The sequence below is a fragment of the Lichtheimia ornata genome (genome assembly GCF_029851405.1).
Source record: "Lichtheimia ornata isolate CBS 291.66 chromosome Unknown scaffold00091, whole genome shotgun sequence".
Classification (NCBI taxonomy): domain Eukaryota; kingdom Fungi; phylum Mucoromycota; class Mucoromycetes; order Mucorales; family Lichtheimiaceae; genus Lichtheimia; species Lichtheimia ornata.
The window spans coordinates 16,467-34,651 of NW_026695411.1; the positions used below are offsets into that span (position 1 = coordinate 16,467).

The window sequence follows — 18,185 nt, forward strand, 5'->3', positions numbered from 1 at the left end:
ATGGGTATGGGTAGCATTTTTTTATCCCTGCATGTTGTTTACTGCTTTTGCATGCAGTAACAAGGCGTACACTTATAAGATTATCAATGTACCGAGGCCATCACCATCATTCGATGATCATGCAAGAAGAGCATACAATGTCTGCTGTGGATTTACGATATGTACACCATACCATTTTTTGGATCTGAATGCATGTATGTATGATCATGCTTACCGTATCGATAGCAACACCGGTCCCTTCAGGAATACATATAAAATGGCATCCAGCACGGCGGCGTTTTCGAAATTCATCCTATTCTCAACATGAAGTCTTCTTTCCTCGGTGCCATTATCATTGCAATTGGGGTTATCAACAATGTTTCCGCTGTTCAATATGTGGATAAAGAAACGTTTAAGTATTACCAAAACAAGTGCCATGACACCCCTTTCGAAAAGTGCGATACCGTTGGATACTGCATCCCTGACCAGGGTAAGCCAGCAACATTCTGGTTCGCATTTCGTATACTAAAATTCCATGTCGATATCGATTTAGCGTACAATGGAGATCTAAAATTGGTCCAAAACTGCTTGATCGATTTCAAAAAATATGATGTATCAGGCAGCCCCCCCGCTGGCATGGTTAGGGACGAAATTGACTACTGACAGCATCTAAAGGACTGGTGGTGGCAAGGTATCACCACAATGACTATCTTATCAAGCGCAAATTCACATTGGAGCGTTTTGCTCTCCCCAATAAACAAAGTTAATTTTACCATTACCATTACCATTTCAGCAGCTTGTCTCATTCAGCCAGCCCACATTTCTTTCACACGTGCCATGCTTAACATCTCAGCAAAAATTTGACATGTATGGTTATCATTCAGATGATAGCATGTGTGACAATGTACCTGTTTTCAAATGAAATTCCTTTCAAGGAATGATGGTGTTATGAAGCAGCCATGGATCGATGACCTTAACCTCCTTGAATGATGATGATTATTGACACAGGAGCCTTCTTTACCCCTGCATATTGTTTACTGCAGCACCATGTTGCACCCAAGTGTACCCTTTTAAGGTTAACTATGCATCAAAGTGGATACGCACATGTTAGATTTTCTTGTGCTTTCGATACATCCTCCTCGGGAAGGTGTAGTGATTATGCACCTGCATGCATGATCAGGCTCACGTATATACAAAGGGATAACGATGCTCCGTTTTTGACAGGTTCCATTTTTGTCTCCCAACCATTCTCGCCAATGTCTTGTTCTTTGTCACCGAAATAAGCACGATGGAAACAAAGATCAAGGTATCCACTTGCTCTTAAATTTTCGGTCCGTTCATGCATCGTGGCAGGTTCCATCGCTACCAGAAACTAGATGAAGCCGAATTTATTCAGGTATGGTATTAGAGTATCGAATTCCCAAACGTGAGCCATTCACTCACGCATAGCCCAATCGAGTAACTCGATTGCCCTCCTGTACCTTGTGATTTCATCGGTCAGCTATGTACCTCCCATTTACGCAACACCCCAACCCGCAACATGATTTGAGCTTGCATCGTTTGGTTACACAAAGTCTCAACGTGTAAAATGTCGTCAGAAGCTATGCCACAGATCCCCATCCGTATAGAACCACATGCATGTAACATTTATAGTGAAACAAATCATACAAAGAGATAAAGCAGAATTTTATTACCACGTTACGCTGGGTATTTTACTCTTTAGCATCCTTCTAACGCATTGGCTGATTGGGTCCTTTGTATTGCAGGGAGGATGAATATGTAGCTCTTGCAGCTGTGGGCATTCCAGTAGGTTCAATAAGCTTGCTATTGTGTTGCTATTCAATCGTATGATCAATGTAAGCGACTTGATGTTGAGCTTGGACAGCTGTACAAAAACGATATCAGGCATTATTTCTTCACTGCTGGATATTTCTAGCTGCGCTAGTTGTGGACATCCCAAGCCGAGTTTCTGAATGAAGCGTGAAATTTTTTCACCATCCCCATCACCCCGATCACCATTTCTTAAATCGTCTTCCTCTAGCACCAGAGCCAATCGAATCCCAACGCTTTGAGCCGTGGCAGTGCTATCAATGAGTCCAACGCATGAGAGGATACATATAAGCCTTGTGGAAGTATCAACGTATGTAATTGCGAATCGATGGTGCTATGATACTGAATAAAGCGCTCGATGCCCTCCGCGTCTCCAAGTTCATCCCGACATGGCAATCGGACGATGGCCTCTTCAAGTTTGCAACGGCCAATCAGTTCATCAAAGAATACACCCACATCGGTTTCCTCATTGCCAGTAGAAACAAGCTCAAATTTTTTCAAATGAGGTGATTGCTGTGCAACCATGCTGGCCATGATTTCATGCTGCAATGTGTCTATCTCTTGCGAATAACTTGTCATCCGATTGAATAGAGGCGGGTTGCTAGTATCAAAATCTGCAACGTCCTCAAATCGTTGATTGAACGGGAACGACGCGTAAAAGGAGACGTCTTGCAATGTGTCGCTGTTTCGTTGCATGAATTCCATCACGTGATCCATATAGCCATGATCCTCATTCAGCCAATGATTCTCGTTATCCTGAACATGAAACGTACGCACACCGGGAGTAGGCGTATTGTCATGATCGCTTGTCGCTGGTAAATCACCGACACGATTTTGGGTACCAATGACTCTAAGGTTTGGGCAATTGTTTTGGATGATCCTCAAATCGCTCGCATAGTTAAAAGGCGAAACTACGAGTCTTTCCAATCTTTGGGAATCGTTTGGTGATGTCATCCATATCAACGTTTTGCTCTTTCTTCAACAAAACGACAACGATTTCATATTGGGGCAGCGTCTGGGTGCAGTTGACATGTTTGTATCGATCCAACTCGTCTTCAAATCAACAAGGTTTGGGCAGATGCTAAAGATATCGCCAAAGCGAATGCTCCAACGATCGTCAACAGAGATGGTCAAGTGTGTCAACGTTGCTGCAGATTGAAAAGATACAATGGTGTCGGAAACGTGGCAACTGCCATAATCTTCTTCATCATCTTCATAGCTGTATGGACCAGGACTAGGAAAATGGATCAATTTCAGGTCTACATACGTATCACATCATACTTACTCGATAATGCTCAAACCCCGTAACAAAGGGAACGACCGCGCATCAGATATGAATTGACGTAAAGAAGTAACTTTGCTTTCAAGCGTAAGGGTTGTACAATAATGCGCAATCAGACGCAGCAAGTCCTTATCATCCGCAAGGTTGTCATTGATTGAGCTTTCCACATGCAATTGTCGAAGACAGGGTAAAAGCTTCTCTCACCATACATGGGACACGTCAACGTATTCTCGAATGTTGCTTGGTGTCATCTTCTTCTCAGACAAGATCCTTGGTGCAATATTCATAATGATATCCAAAGGGAGCTTTTTGATGAAATCGCTTCTTGTGTTATCGCGTTGTTGAGCCATCGATCGTGTTTTGACAAGTTGTTGATGAGAGGGATCGGATAATGGAACAGCAGCCAGCCCCTGATCATAGATATCAATCGCTGCCTTTTGATGTCCTTGAAGTGAATACACGTGACCAGCACACAAGTATCCAGAAGCCGAAGAAGGAATCAATTGTTGTATCTTAGTTGCATCTTTCAAGGCTGAGTCAAAGTTGCCGCTGGTTGCCAAGGCTCTTGCACGGTTGTCAAGGCAAGTGAGTTGTTCTTGTACGCATTGTTGAAGACGGCGTGTCGAATCGGCAATAACATTGGGGCATGTGCCTGACTTGATGACAAGGATAGGTTGCTCGGTGACATCGCTCCATACTTTGGTCATCGTTGGTAAAAGACAAAGAGCGCTGGGTTGAATCAATCACGCGAGCGCTCTTTTCCAAGGAGATGGATCGCCCACCCAACAACGCCAACGGCGTATCCGACACTACCGCCACAATCGCCATCATATCCAGTTATAGACAATGAACCACCTAAATTAGGATCATGTTGACTGCTATAACATAAAAGTGTCAATGATTAACCTTATTCATGTCACTATCGGTCACCTCGCATGAAACGGAAGCGGGGTATTCATTTTCCTAAAGCAGTGCAAACGTAGTATGCTACGCCGAGGCATCCTTTTGGGGCATGCCGCGCTCGATTCCATCAGCAGCCTAGGCGTATTGCTTGATGAAGAATGATGCCACTGATTAGTAGACATTGCTTTAAATTACCTACCAATATGGATGAAGGAACAAGGCAAGCACGCAGCCCTTTCAAGTGGCCAGAAAAAGTCATATTATAGACGAACAGGTTTATGTACATGCAGCAATTTGCTTCAATACATATGAATTCTAACCATGGTGTGTGAATGATTATGACTATTGGTTTGGTACATTGGATGAGAGGAATTGGATATGTATATAACGCGTGGTGGAAAAAAAGAGCCTTGTGCTTATGTATGCACTGTCAACTTGGCCATTACAATGCTCCTACTTTTAGCCTATATATAAGTGCGACAGGCATCCACCATCCATGCTCTGCATTTTACCTTAGGGATTACGTAGGTAATCTCCAATCATTGCCATTTTGACATCTTTCCATATTCACATTCTTCATTGCCAGCCCAACCTCCGTCTTTGATGCATACACTTTTTCAACATTCCCATCGCTCACGTTTTGGTGATACACCCATGTATTTCATTCGCGACAAAACTATCCTGCAAGCTACCTGTTGTCCTCCAAATAAGAATGATTTGCATAGTCTTGATTTGCCGCTTCCATCCGCGCTGTAGCAGTAGACTGAAACCTTATAAGTACATCGTGAGCAGTCGCTACATCAAAAGGAATGTTAATCCTCAAGCAATATGAGAGTATGTTTTGGTATTACCCGAAGAAAGGAACCAAAATGGTGACAATGAAAGTAGGATAACAATGAAATACTATCATCACAAATGTTAGTATATGGATCGCTCACAAAAAGGCTATTAACCGCGATACTCACATCAACTTCGATATCAGCAATCAAAGAGTGATATGACAGAAGAAAGAGATACGTGCGGAAACATCCATCGTGTTTGGCGTGTGATTTTCTACCCGCAATGAGGAAAGGATGATATTGGAAAACGGTGATGGATTGACGGATTGGCGCATAAGCTGTTGAAAAGCATCATGAATAATGTAGAGGCGCTGGTTGATTGCCGATGGTGTCGTTGTTGGAACCACAAAAAACAAAGGCTCGTAGCAGTTGATGAAAGATCCAGTCCCGTAATCATGATCCTGCTCCTCTGCGTAATGAACATCGCATCCAAGTAATTTTGGCGCAGTTGTCTTGAGTGAAGTCCAGGTCTTTTGAGGGTCAAATGTAGTGTGCTGATAACGATGGCTGATGAGGTGTCTCCGAGTTGAATTATGGTGAACATGGCGATAGTAAAAGAGCCGAATCTTCCATACAAGGGTACGCGTGCTCCATTTTTTGGTGATGTTCCATATGTCTTGGCAGATGCTGACTCTTTCCATGTTTGCATCCATCCCATCCTCGTGAATGTGTTGCTCTTTGTCATCGATGTAAGCATAATGAAACGAAGGCCAAAGATGTTCCATGATACATGCTTGCTCTTAAGAGACCTGTAACAGCATCATCAAAACACTGCTACAATTGGCTCTACCACCATCCACCAATGCTTACCATTGTGTCCATGAACGCTGCTAGTGAGGTATATCCTACACAGCACTATGAGAATCGCCTACCAATCATACAATGCGATATGGGATGTACCTTCAAGAGCCAGGGTTTCGACTGTTCAGCTTGTGCCACGCGTCGAGAGAAGCTACAACTCTTCCTACAAGGCACCCCTATGAGCTCGCTGGTACATTAAGTCAGCATGGTGGTGGACTACCTGATTGGTGCCAACGTGGCAATGTCTGGTACATAACGATCGGTATGAGCTTGACAGCATAAACGCGTCTTAGAGAGGGAACGTACCCGGTGGATTGTCAACAAGAATAGAAGAACGTCGATTACAAGATGTGATGCGTGTAAAGGTTGTCATTGCTGGTGGCTGTAAACAAGCAAGAGTGCGGATCTTGGACGCGTCCATTGTGAAGAAGAGACACAATGGGTCCGGTAAATCCCGCGTTGCTATTTTCATTGTCAACCCCCGCTTATGCCGCTCGATGTTTTGGATGGTGCATTCAAACCCTGATATAGAAGCCCTCCTTGATGCTGAATGCTGTCTCATTTAGCTTATGTGAACTTGCGTTGTATACATATTAGCACAGCTGATAGCTTACATGCATCAGGAAGATGACGAATACTGTTTACTGGGTGCTGTTAATAATGTAGTATTCCCATTTGCTGCTTATACATGTATCTATTTAGAAACTTTGCCTCGTAAGTGCAATAAAAAAGAGATCTATGAAAGCAATCTGGGAAGGAGATGCTACAAAGAAGGATGATAAGAAAAGACACGTGATTCAACCACCCGTTTCCAGCTTCTGAAATTTTACGGATTGGGGGAGGGACCTGCTTACGTTATCTGAGCTCGGATGGTCCCCCACCCGTAAAATTTCAGAAGCGCTATTGTGTAACGCAGGGGCTCAAGCTTGCATCCTTTGGTCACACAACATCCCCCACCCGTAAAACGTCGCCAGATTCATCCTACAGATTCCCATCCGTATAGCACCACATTTATAGTGACACAAATCATGTAAAGACATAAAGCAGAATCTTACTACCACGTTACGCTGGGTATTTTACTTTTTAGCATCCTTCTAACATGATTGCTAATGGGATCCTTTGTATTGCAGGGAGGATAAATATGTAGTTCTTGCAACTGTGGGCATTCCAATAGGGTCAATAAACTTGCTAATGTGTTGTTGCCCAATGGCGTGGCCAATTTAAGCGACTTGATGTTTAGCTTTGACAGCTGTACGAAGATGATATCAGGCATTGGATAACCGCTGGATATTTCTAGGTGCTCTAATTGTGGACATCCCAAGCCCAGCCTTTGAATAAAGCGTGCAGCGTGTTCACCGTCCTTATCATCAAGAGCGTCATCACTTGAGTCATCCTCATCTAGCACCAAAGGCCAATTGAATCCCAATGTTTTGAGCCGTGGCAGTGCTATCAATGTGTCCAACGCATCCTTGGATACAAATACATAATCTGGAAGGATCAGCGTATGTAATTGCGAATCGATGGTGCTGTGGTATTGAATAAAGCGCTCGATGCCTTCCATGTCCATCAAAGGGTCGAAGCTCTCCAATCGGATGATAACCGATTCAAGTTTGCATTTGCCAATCAAATCATCAAAGAATACACCCGCATTGGTGTCATCATTGGAAGCTGAGATAAGCTCAAATTTCTTCAAATGAGGTGATCTCTGTGCAACCATTTTGGCCATGCGTAGATGTTGCAGTACGTATATCTGTTGCGTATAACTTGTCATCCGATTGAATAGAGGCGCATTGCTAACATCAACAACTCCAATTTGATCCGATGGTCCACTAAAAGGGAGCGACGTGTAAAAGGAAACGTCTTGTAATGTGTGGCTGTTTCGCTTCATGAATTCCATCACGTGCCCCATCTCGCCATGATCCGGATCCAGCCAATGAGCTTCGTAATCATGAACATAAAATGTATGCACACCGGCAGTAGGCGTATTATCAGTATTGCTTGTCACTGGGAAATCACCAATACGATTTTGGCTGCCGACGACCTTGAGCTTCGGGCAATTGTTTTGGATGATGCTCAAATCACTAGCATAGTAAAAAGGCGAAGCTACAAGTCTTTCCAATCCAGGGAATCGCTTGGTGATCTCATCCATATCAAAGTCTTGATCCTCATTCAACATAAACGACAATGATTTCATATTGGGGCAGCATGTGGGTGCAGATGACATGTTCGTATTGATGGTGGTGGTCTCCAAATGAACAAGGTATGGGCAGCTGCTAAGAATATCACCAAAGCGAATATCGCAAAGGTCATCAACAGAGATCGTCAAGTGTGTCAATGTTGCTGTGGATCGAAAAGACACAATCGTGTCGAAAACGTCGCGACTGCCAAAATCTTCTTCATCATCTTCATAGCTGTGGTAATAAGAACTAAGATGAAGGATCGATGTCAGGGGATACTTGTAGAGGTAACCTACGCACCACATCACATCACTTACTCGACTATGTTCAAAGCCCGTAACGATGGGAAGCGTGCATCGGATATGAATTGACGTAAAGAAACAACTTTGCTTTTAAGCGTAAGGGCTGTACAATAAGGCGCGATCAGACCAAGTAAGTCGTTATCGTTCAAGTGGTTGTCATCGGTTGTGCTTAATACATGCAATTGTCGTATGCATATCAGGAGCTTTTCTCGCCATACACGTGACACGTCAAGGTATTCTCGAATTTCACTTGGTGCCATCTTCTCCTCAGACAAGATCCTTGGTGCAATATTCATAGTGATATCCAAAGGGAGCTCCTTGATGAAATCGATTCTTGTGTTATCACACTCTTGAGCCATGGATTGTGCTTCGACAAGTCGTTGACGAGAGGGATCAGATAATGCAACAGCAGCCAGCCCCCTCATCATAAATATCGATCGCCGCCTTTTGTCGTCCTTGAAGTGAATACACGTGACCAGCACACAAATAGCCAACTGCCAAAGAAGGAGCTAGTTGTCGTATCCTAGCAACATCTCTCAAGGCTGACTGAAAGTTGCCGCTGGTTGCCAAGGCTCTTGCACGGTTGTCAAGGTATGTAAGTTGTTGTTGTACGCATTGTTGAAGACAGCGTGTCGATTCGGTAATAACATCGGCGCATGTGCCTGAATGGATGGCAAGGATCGGTTGCTCGGTGACATCGCTCCATAGATCAGCCATGGTTGTTGGCGGGTAAAAAAGGCAAAAGACGCTGGATTGAGTCAATCACGTGAGTGTTGTTTTTCTACATGGAGATGGATTGCCCGCTCCTCACGTCAACAGCTTGTCCGACACTGCCACTACCTCATCATCTTAAGCCATAGACCATGAATCACCCAAGTTAGGATCACGTTGACTGCTATAACATTAAAGGTTGTTTGTATAATTGCATCATCTTGTTACATCCATCATGCCACTACATATGAAATAAACTAGGTCATCTGGCAAGCAGAAGAAGCGGGGTATTACCCTTCACATGTGCGTGTGTAATGCTACGCTTAATTCATGATGTGATCATCCTTGCATACGTATGTCGTAGTGACATCATGATGGTTTGCACTCGATTGAATGGAGATCACACGGCATCAAAATAAAGTAAATAACACTCGTAGTATTGGCATGCATGATCGCACACAATGGATCGACAAATGGAGAAAAAGGGACCATTCCAAAAGAAGACATAGACCTGTTTTATGTATCCAAGAACAAGCCCAGACACAGGTATGCCAAGTCGCTCTCCTTTTCTCTCTTTCTCTTTATTTATAATATACCCAACTTGTTTCTTGTTCATGTATGCCAACCATAAATACAAAACCAGCAACAGTATCATAGCGTGGTGGTCTATTTATTTCTCTCGACGAAGAGTTGTTGTTCAACACGGCCTCTTTTTGATCGCCCTCATCCTCTCCATCGCCTTTTTCTACGCATTGTACCAATCGTCACTCTATACCACCATTCCTGCGATTGTGCCCTTTTTATCGTCCATACCTCAGTACCACAATGCCTGGACATTTGCACCTGCCGTTGCTATGCACCACCCACAAGAGACCTTGTACAAGGCAGCGTTTGTTACGTTGATCCAAGGAGACAGTGTTGACGATTTTGGACCTTTATTACGTACAGTGCGTGATCTCGAAGATAGCTTCAACCATGCGCATGGATATCCTTTTGTGATCTTTTCAGTGGATCCATTGAGTACGCGTGCAAAGGAACTGGTCGCGTCATTGACATCCGGCACTGTCCATTTTGAAACGTTACACGGCCAGCAACAATTTTATGGCTATGGATCTGACACTCAGCTTGGAAAAGCCGTCAAGGCACGCCATCAATTGAAAGATCAAGTGGATGAGGGAGATAGCAAGACGTTTCGATTCAATGCAAGGTTCATCGCAGGCACCCTCTACCAGCATCCTGCGCTCAAGGACCTTGATTATTATTGGCGGTTCCAACCTGGCACACACTACCCCTGTCCCATCTTTGAAGAGACGAAGGATCCCTTTTATTACATGTACAAGCATCAGAAAAAGTTATCGTTTTCGCTCACGGTGCGTGAACCCACTCAAGCAGCACCCACCTTGTTCCAAACGGTTACCGATTATATAGAGCAACATCCTGAAATCCAGTCCCGGCTCTCGCAGCGTGATAGTCTATGGCCACTTGTAGCTAGCAAAGAGGATGGGCAATACACACAATGTGAATTCTCTAGTAGCTTCCAGGTATGTGTATATGGAGGGATGGACATGGAAGGAAAGGATCACTTATTGGGTGTATATAGATTGCCGATCTTTCGTTCTTTAGGAGCGAGCAGTACCAATCCTTTTTTGATCACATTGACAAGGCCAATGGCATCTTTTATGAGAGATGGTAAGTATCAGCGATAAGAGGAATAGAATGGGGGTTATACCAACACAATGGTTTAGGAGTGATTCCGCTATTCAGTCCATGGGCGCCGCCTTGTTTTTGAAGAAGCAGGATATTCATCGATGGAAGGATATTGGTTATCGTGGATTGGGAGGTTTACTGTATTGCCCTACGAACTCGGATCTTTGGTCAAGATGTGATTGTAGACCTGATTACAACTTTGATGATTCCCACGCTTGCTTATCATTCCTTGCATAAATTATGTACACATTTTAAAAGAGGGAAAGAAAATATACATTTCATTTATACAATATCAGTGATGAGCTTGCTACAGACATCCAAGAACGGGTATACACTAAGGATCTTGTCACCACCATGGTCATCATCATCATCATCCTCTCCTCCTATTGCATTCTTCCTCATCCAGATAGGTAGTTGTGCCTGTTCATCGCCCTCTTCTTCCTGATGTGGCTGTTGCTTGTCCAAATGCATCTTTTCAACCTCTTCTTTGACCTTATCCAATGTTTCATCCACACGACTCGGGTCTTTGCTTGAGTTGACATTTTTAAAATCCACCAAGTAGCTATTGTTGCCTAGCTTGTACAATTGAAGATCGAACTTGACCACCAGATTGGGTATGTTGTACCGATAGCGACACCGAATGTGATAGGGATCAATGACACGCCATTCCTATTGTATCCTACCATGAGTCCTTTTATCACAATAAAGCCGTAATCAATACATTACCATGCCCACATTTTGTAATGATCGATAAATTTCCAACATGACTTCCCATACAGGACATTTACTACGTATACCAAAATGCCACTTGGATCGTGGTTTCCCTGATCGTCGCGGTGATGTCATGCCATGAGGTTGTGCGGTTGCTGAAAGACGATGTTGTGAAGGGCGTGATGGAGTATCACGGGGTGCTGAGGATACAGGGGCCATGGCACCAGGAGGTGGCGTTCCCACAATAGGCGCAATCGGTTGTCCCCCTCCCATGGTAGCAGATGCTCGTGAAGAAGAACGTGCGCGTGCTATTTTGTATCATACTTAGTTCGATCCTCTCCAAAGATTGCTAATAAAACTTACATGTGGGTGTTGAGGGTGGTGGGAAGCTGCCATCGCTTTTAGGAAGACTTGAGCTGAGGACGGTGATGGAGGATGACAAATCATGCATGGAGTCGTTATCACGTGGTTCACTTTGATGATCCTATTGTTCCTCAATAGATCAATATCGATCCCGATTCCCGATTCTCAATATACTTACACTGAAGCTTGTGTTCCATGGAGGCGGTGATGATGCAAAGAAACTTTGGATGTTGCTGTCCGCTGTACATAGCCGTAAGCAAATGTACGTCCAATAAAATCCGGTTCTACTTACATTCTTTCAGCATCCTTTTGTGGTCGATTACCAATTGATAGGCCACCTTGATGTGGTTGTTTTCTGGTGCATGTAACGCTTTTTGTACCTTGTCCTCTGGATAGCCCATTTTCTTGACAACAAACATGTCAGCCCACTGAACCCCACGAATGCTTATCTTTGCTTACCTTTGAAAGTTCATGTGCAATGGCATCATCCACAGGACGACAAAGTTCATCTTCTGTATCTGGAAGGGGCATCAAGTATTCTGGAAGATTCTTGTTGAACCATGGGTTTTGTCTATAGATACAAACACACGCACACAATGAATATTTTCCTTTTCTCCTTGATCTCCTTCCCATTACATACCTGATTTCTTGAATGGTGATGCGTTTCATAGGATCCACAACCAGCATGGACGTTAACAGATACTTGGTTTCAGGACTGAGATAGGATGGCATAGTATAGATACCCCCTAGTATAACAAAGAGTCAGTGGATCCCTCGCTTTATCACCATCGTAGGCTCTTTCTTACCATTGATCTTCTTGAATAAGGTGGGGATGTATTCGTCATCAAAGGGCAATCGTCCACACAGCATCACGTAAAGAATAACACCACAGCTCCAAACATCCACTTCAGGTCCAGCATAAAGCCTAGGTGAATCATTAGCAATCATGCACCATGCCCCCCTGTAAATAGATTTTTACCTGCCAGAAATCACTTCGGGCTACACAAATAAAGAGGACAATGAATACCATACCATGATGGGATAGACACACACACACACGCACAACGTACCGCTGCATAATTGGGACTTCCACAGCTTGTTTTTAGAAAATCGCCATCGGTCATGATGTTGGATAAACCAAAGTCGGCAATCTTTACATTGTTGTTGGCATCCAAGAGTAGGCTAAAAATAGCGTACATAAGAACATTCTCTGGAAGAAAGTTGCTTGTTTTATAAATGTACTTACTTTTCGGGCTTGAGATCTCTGCATGCCGGCGGATAGATGATTAACACATATACCCTTTCTCATTTGCCATGGACACGCACTCCTCCCCTTACCTGTGTACGATCTTGTGTCGATGACAATATTCCACTGCACAAATGACTTGTTGAAAGAACCTTCGAGCATCATCTTCTGACATCTAAATCAAAGGGAGGGTGTCAATGTAAAAGCAATGATAAGGTGGATGATGATAACACGTACGCGGCCTTTTTCCACAATGTAGTTAAAGAGTTCACCACCAGCATATTCAATGACCATAATGATGTCAGTTGGCGTGACAATGACTTCGTATCTGGAATATAGAATCACGTGTGAATAGAGGAACCATACCGGATAAACAGAGTTGCTTACAACTTGATGATATGAGGATGTCGTAACAGTTTAAGATATTGGATCTCTCGTTTCACTCGTCCTCCCAAGTCCATGCTGGCGATCTTTTTCTTGTTGATGAACTTGAGTGCTACCTTTTGCCCGGTAATGGCATGGACCGCCACTGTTGCATAAAAATGTCAGCCCAAGAGCCCATTCACACGCCCACGCCCACTTTCTCTGATCCCCCCAAGGGTTACGTTTGACTTTGCCAAAAGATCCGGTGCCGATGGTCTTGATGATGTTGTATTGGCCGAGCTTAATTTTGCCGTTGCTAGTCGACATGGGTGTGTCTGTGTGTGCGTAGGTAGGGTAGGTAGACGAGAGAAAAGGAAAAGGGTGTGGTTGGTGTGTGTGTACGAGAAACCGACATTTGACCCTTTTCATTCCCAGCGCCCTTTCTAGTACTCTTCTTCGCGCATGATTCTTGATACTTTCCAAACATGTCATGTGCATCCCTTGCATGTGAATTTTTCTTTTACACATACAAAGCGTTGTTATGGAGTTAAAAAAGAACATCATTCCTTACGTCAAAGCAACCATCATACACCCACCATAACGATCCATGTATACCGCTTCAAGAATAAAGTAGTCTCTTACGTCATATCTAGAACCATCCTGTGGATGAATCTAAAGTGCATTTGGATAAGAGAAAGGGACCATTCACAAGTGGGAATACAATTCCTTTTTATTCATTCCTATGCCATAAGCAAACATAATTTAGCTAAGGCTGTTGAGTTATTGAGAGGATTGAAAAAGGGTGTAAAAGCTCCTCCTTGGGTATCACTCATGGTTGCCAGCTGGGTGCTTGCTGAATTAATAGTGGGCTCGCTTTCTTTTTTACTCCTCCCTCCTTCTTACTTTACATATACCCAACACCCCGCCGCCCCCCATGTCAAGCATTACGGACTCGACCGATCCCATGCCTGCTATCCAACAAGCTCAAAAGGCACTTGAATCTCTGCAGATAAAAGACACCGTCGACAAGATCAACGACAGCTACCAGCAATTACAAACCAAGATTGAGACACAACGTGAAGAGGAACAACGCATAGAACAAGGTGAGCTAGTAGCTTTTATGTACAAGGCACACACACACCACTGATGCAGCCATATAGAATTACAGCAGGAGTTGGATATGTTGAAACAACAACTGGAGGAAGTTTCAAAGACGCATGATTTGGAGGCATTGGATCGCGAACGCGAAAAATTGGAGGAGGAGACGCGTGCTGTTATTGAACGAAGACAAGCAATGGAGGTGGAAGTGGATCAGCTCAAGCAAGAACTACATGCTTTGGAAGCAAAGGAGTTGGATAACATGAGCAAAGACTTTTACAGGTAAGAGTGGATAGGCTATCATGGATCAAGAGGGAAAGCTGACAATGTGTATGTATACAGCTTGTTGATGGTGATTTATCGAGGACTGGGCGTGAAGACATTACCAGAGGAGGATGGATCATTCAAAAAGCTTCAATTGAGTAAGTAGAGAGGGGATACGAGGAAGGAGGATCGATGGATGGGATGGTAACCATGTCATTCATGTAGCGTCACCCGACAACCAAAAAGTGCAGGTCTTTGATGTCAGCAAAGGATACACCCCCTATTACATAGCAAAAAAGATCTGGCAATACATTACACCACCCCAATAATTGTATATACGTATATCATTTTAATACATAGTTTCATTTTGCATGTATACATATGTCTATTTACAAAAGCCTATTGTTGTTCGGGATTGCTGCTTGCTTCTGCTTCTTCATTCCATAACCCATCCAAATCATAATGCTGACGTACTTCAGGTGTAAAGAGATGCACGACGCATTGACCCAAATCCACCAACACCCATCCAGATTGATCATCACGTCCTTCGATACGAATCGTGGGTAAGTCCTTCTTTTTGCCTTGATCATGGTGTTTTCGAATGGCTTGATTGACCTAGATGCGTTGCTATGAGACACACATTCCTTCCTTGTCACTCACTATGTCACCACCTACCGTTGTTCTCAAAAGTTCAGCAGCATTCGTAAGGAATCGATCGCCCATGGAACTCTCGGCCACAATCATATAATCGGTAAAATCGCAACGACCACGTACATCCATCACTCGCACATTTTCCATCTTGTTCTCTTCCAACAATTGCTTGAGTAAATCAGGTGACATGTCGCCCGTCTCGATCAACTTCTTGGATATTTGTTCAAGCGATTGTCGTTCTCGTAAATGATCTCCCATCGCACGTTGTTGCCACAAGGGTACAAAATCTTCTTCGCTATGATCCACAAACCATTCGGTATCCACCATTTCCTCTTCTCCTTCTTGTGAATAAAGCTCAGGATATTCCTTTGGATCCAATTGCTCGATACCTTCTTCTTCGTCTTCTTGTAAAGTGGAAGCACTGCTGTTGTTGTCTTGTGTTGCAGAAGTCGTAGTGGTCGTAGAAGGGCGAATGGGCTTTTCGCTTTCCCATCGTGTCAAGCATTGTGAGAAGGGACGACATGATCCAGTGACCAAGGCAGGTCGAATGATACGTGAACGTGATTGGCAAAGTAGAATGCGTGGTTGGGGTGCCAACAATCGGTGTAAGACGAGTCGAGTATGCATGGTGTAAAGAAAAGAAATGCTGCGCGTCGTCGCTTGGACCCCGCCCAACTATAAATTTGTTGCCAAACAGTCATCCATGACCCGAATCCTTGGGTCGTGTTGACTCCTATCATTCTCTTAACATTGGGATGCAAGTATCATTTAGCATGTAACATCCCCCTATGCTATGACAGCATCCAGCATGCTTACCTCTTTTTGAAAAGTCATCATTCTCCCTTTCGAAGCGCATTTTTCATGATACATACATAGCACACGAGCACAACGATTCCCGAAAGGCTTAATGATTGAATCAAGACAAAGAGCTGCTCTTTCAACTACAATCATATAGCCACTGTTCACAAGATATGATTCAGTGAACAAAAACCACCATATCCTACTGTGATTAGCAGTGAAAGGATCATTACAGTGCTTTTAAGACGCGTACAAGGTACAAAACAGTGATTCATGACCACATGTAAAGGTGGGCTCCAGCGTATAGGTGCTTGTTCAAGGATAGAGTATGTAATGGCGTAAATGATTGCATGCAAACAAGCCCCCCCCTCCTGAAAATGGTCAGCCTCTGATACATGTGACATTATCGCGCTATGAATGTAGCATCAATGTTGTTAGTTGTTATCCCTCTTGCATAGCGCCGCATACCTCTCCTTTTCATGCTGCTTCTAATATTTAAAGCACACGGCGATATCCAACAAACCATCCACTAGTTTCCTTCCACCACCATCTAACTATTCCCATGAAGTTTTTTATTGTTTTTGGAGTGTTAGCCATGCTTGCGTCGGCGTCCACTGAACCTCAGCAACTAAACCAATGTGGAGAGACGGGGTTCCAGATAGTGGACCAGTGCAGCAACCAACCTTGTGCCTATGAGGAGAGAGGTCCTTCTACGAGTGTGGATGGAGAAACCTGTAAGTTATATACAAAGGGCACATCATCTAAGAGCACGAACACTCAAAGTGTTCGTATGTTTTAGCTGTGTATACCTCTTGTGTCGCACCTCCTGATGGCGTTGACTGCAGCAAGTTTACGGACCTTGACGAATGCGCTTCCAATCAATGCTCTTTTCTGATGTGGAAGAATGGTAAGTAGTACCACGGCAATACGTATATGAAGATGATTACTAAAGGATATTCTTCCATTATTACATAAAAGCTTTCAAGAAATGTGTCAACAAAGTCCCAGAGATGCCAGAATAGAAGCTCGTACAAAACAGCAATATTTCTACATGTGATTGAAACATTGGAGGATCACTAAATACATAAAATCTTTTACTACATACGTGATTGGTCACAAAGGTCATCATCGTACACGTACCAAAGCTGATAACCACCGTTAGCTGCATGAAATGCATCCTGCGTAGGTGGATGCCACCATTTGGTGGCATCCCATCCTTGAACATGATCAGCGCCCGGTGGAACATAACATGAGGGGACGCATTAACTCGAAAGCTCCGATCATGTGCTGCTGAAAACAAACATCTTCTCCCTAAATGGTCACCTTGGCTATGTTTTATAAAACAAATTGCTTATGTTTCTGAGTGAGAGATGCATTTGTGTCCTGGGATTGAGGTTTACATGTAGAAATATTCTTAAAAGATCAAGAAAGATATGTAAGCAAACTTGTTAATCATACAATACTAGGCTGGCAGTAACAACATCGCTGTACCAATCCCGCTTGTAGTACGTAGTATCTTTTTTATGTTGCACTTTAGATTCCAAAGTTTATTTGTCTTCTATACTATGTAGGATTACTGGTGGGGGTTATCAAAAAACCTAGTTATAATACATAGATCGGCATTGGATACATAGCCAAATCTCGGCAGGTCATAACATCCTCCTTCAAAAGCTCATCGCCGAAATAATGGCTTCCATCTGCTGCTTGAACAAGATAGAATCTTGTCATCCATCATGGATACTGGTATCTCCAGCACGCAAAACCTTCGCCATCCAGTGACATTGGGTAAGGCGTACACCATCCACCAAGACAAGGAGCAGAAGCTTGTTTGTTGACCTTGCAATGGTCATTTCTGTCTCCATGGCAACCTCTTTCACCTTGGTAATGTTTCAACAATCGCTCATTCGACGATACTCGAGACTGCGCCAATTTCAGAAATAATGTTGCCAATCCTATAATGGTAGCACGTGAGCAAAGTGTTGGGCAATAGCAAGGTATGGCTGTTATCTTACATTGGTTAAAGAACACCTCCCACAGATGTAGGATCCTGATTCCTCCATGACAGCTCCAACAACCAGCTGGTTGATATACCCAATAATGCCTTCGAGATGATGTCGATGGTCAAATAGAGGCTAAAGTAAATACATCAGAGAACTGTGA

At 43.5% G+C, this 18,185-nt stretch overlaps 8 protein-coding genes across 8 annotated transcripts; 4 read left to right on the forward strand and 4 right to left on the reverse strand.

Moving 5' to 3' along the window:
- Nucleotides 1–303: 303 nt before the first annotated feature.
- On the forward strand, nt 304–642 carry O0I10_011464 (uncharacterized protein; the record flags this gene model as incomplete). Its single annotated transcript, XM_058491431.1, has 2 exons — nt 304–469; nt 533–642. 2 exons carry the CDS (start codon nt 304–306, stop codon nt 640–642), a joined length of 276 nt encoding a protein of 91 aa, XP_058337778.1.
- A 1,027-nt stretch (nt 643–1,669) lies between these two features.
- On the reverse strand, nt 1,670–3,798 carry O0I10_011465 (uncharacterized protein; the record flags this gene model as incomplete). Its single annotated transcript, XM_058491432.1, has 5 exons — nt 1,670–2,063; nt 2,120–2,737; nt 2,804–3,028; nt 3,095–3,250; nt 3,296–3,798. The coding sequence occupies 5 exons, from the start codon at nt 3,796–3,798 to the stop codon at nt 1,670–1,672; spliced, it is 1,896 nt and encodes a 631-aa protein (XP_058337779.1).
- A 2,890-nt stretch (nt 3,799–6,688) lies between these two features.
- On the reverse strand, nt 6,689–8,830 carry O0I10_011466 (uncharacterized protein; the record flags this gene model as incomplete). Its single annotated transcript, XM_058491433.1, has 3 exons — nt 6,689–8,060; nt 8,129–8,557; nt 8,661–8,830. 3 exons carry the CDS (start codon nt 8,828–8,830, stop codon nt 6,689–6,691), a joined length of 1,971 nt encoding a protein of 656 aa, XP_058337780.1.
- An 848-nt stretch (nt 8,831–9,678) lies between these two features.
- O0I10_011467 (uncharacterized protein) lies at nt 9,679–10,768 on the forward strand (the record flags this gene model as incomplete). Its single annotated transcript, XM_058491434.1, has 3 exons — nt 9,679–10,365; nt 10,425–10,513; nt 10,570–10,768. 3 exons carry the CDS (start codon nt 9,679–9,681, stop codon nt 10,766–10,768), a joined length of 975 nt encoding a protein of 324 aa, XP_058337781.1.
- Nucleotides 10,769–10,813: 45 nt separating this feature from the next.
- On the reverse strand, nt 10,814–13,541 carry O0I10_011468 (uncharacterized protein; the record flags this gene model as incomplete). The annotated part of the gene is made up of 15 exons (XM_058491435.1): nt 10,814–11,200; nt 11,258–11,550; nt 11,606–11,726; nt 11,784–11,845; nt 11,898–12,009; nt 12,065–12,176; nt 12,246–12,351; nt 12,412–12,530; nt 12,585–12,604; nt 12,676–12,787; nt 12,852–12,869; nt 12,944–13,026; nt 13,089–13,179; nt 13,239–13,380; nt 13,457–13,541. The coding sequence occupies 15 exons, from the start codon at nt 13,539–13,541 to the stop codon at nt 10,814–10,816; spliced, it is 1,863 nt and encodes a 620-aa protein (XP_058337782.1).
- Nucleotides 13,542–14,148: 607 nt separating this feature from the next.
- On the forward strand, nt 14,149–14,905 carry O0I10_011469 (uncharacterized protein; the record flags this gene model as incomplete). Its single annotated transcript, XM_058491436.1, has 4 exons — nt 14,149–14,317; nt 14,375–14,594; nt 14,655–14,734; nt 14,802–14,905. 4 exons carry the CDS (start codon nt 14,149–14,151, stop codon nt 14,903–14,905), a joined length of 573 nt encoding a protein of 190 aa, XP_058337783.1.
- Nucleotides 14,906–14,975: 70 nt separating this feature from the next.
- O0I10_011470 (iojap-like ribosome-associated protein) lies at nt 14,976–15,854 on the reverse strand (the record flags this gene model as incomplete). Its single annotated transcript, XM_058491437.1, has 2 exons — nt 14,976–15,191; nt 15,252–15,854. The coding sequence occupies 2 exons, from the start codon at nt 15,852–15,854 to the stop codon at nt 14,976–14,978; spliced, it is 819 nt and encodes a 272-aa protein (XP_058337784.1).
- A 766-nt stretch (nt 15,855–16,620) lies between these two features.
- On the forward strand, nt 16,621–17,047 carry O0I10_011471 (uncharacterized protein; the record flags this gene model as incomplete). The annotated part of the gene is made up of 3 exons (XM_058491438.1): nt 16,621–16,759; nt 16,825–16,932; nt 17,004–17,047. The coding sequence occupies 3 exons, from the start codon at nt 16,621–16,623 to the stop codon at nt 17,045–17,047; spliced, it is 291 nt and encodes a 96-aa protein (XP_058337785.1).
- Nucleotides 17,048–18,185: the final 1,138 nt, after the last annotated feature.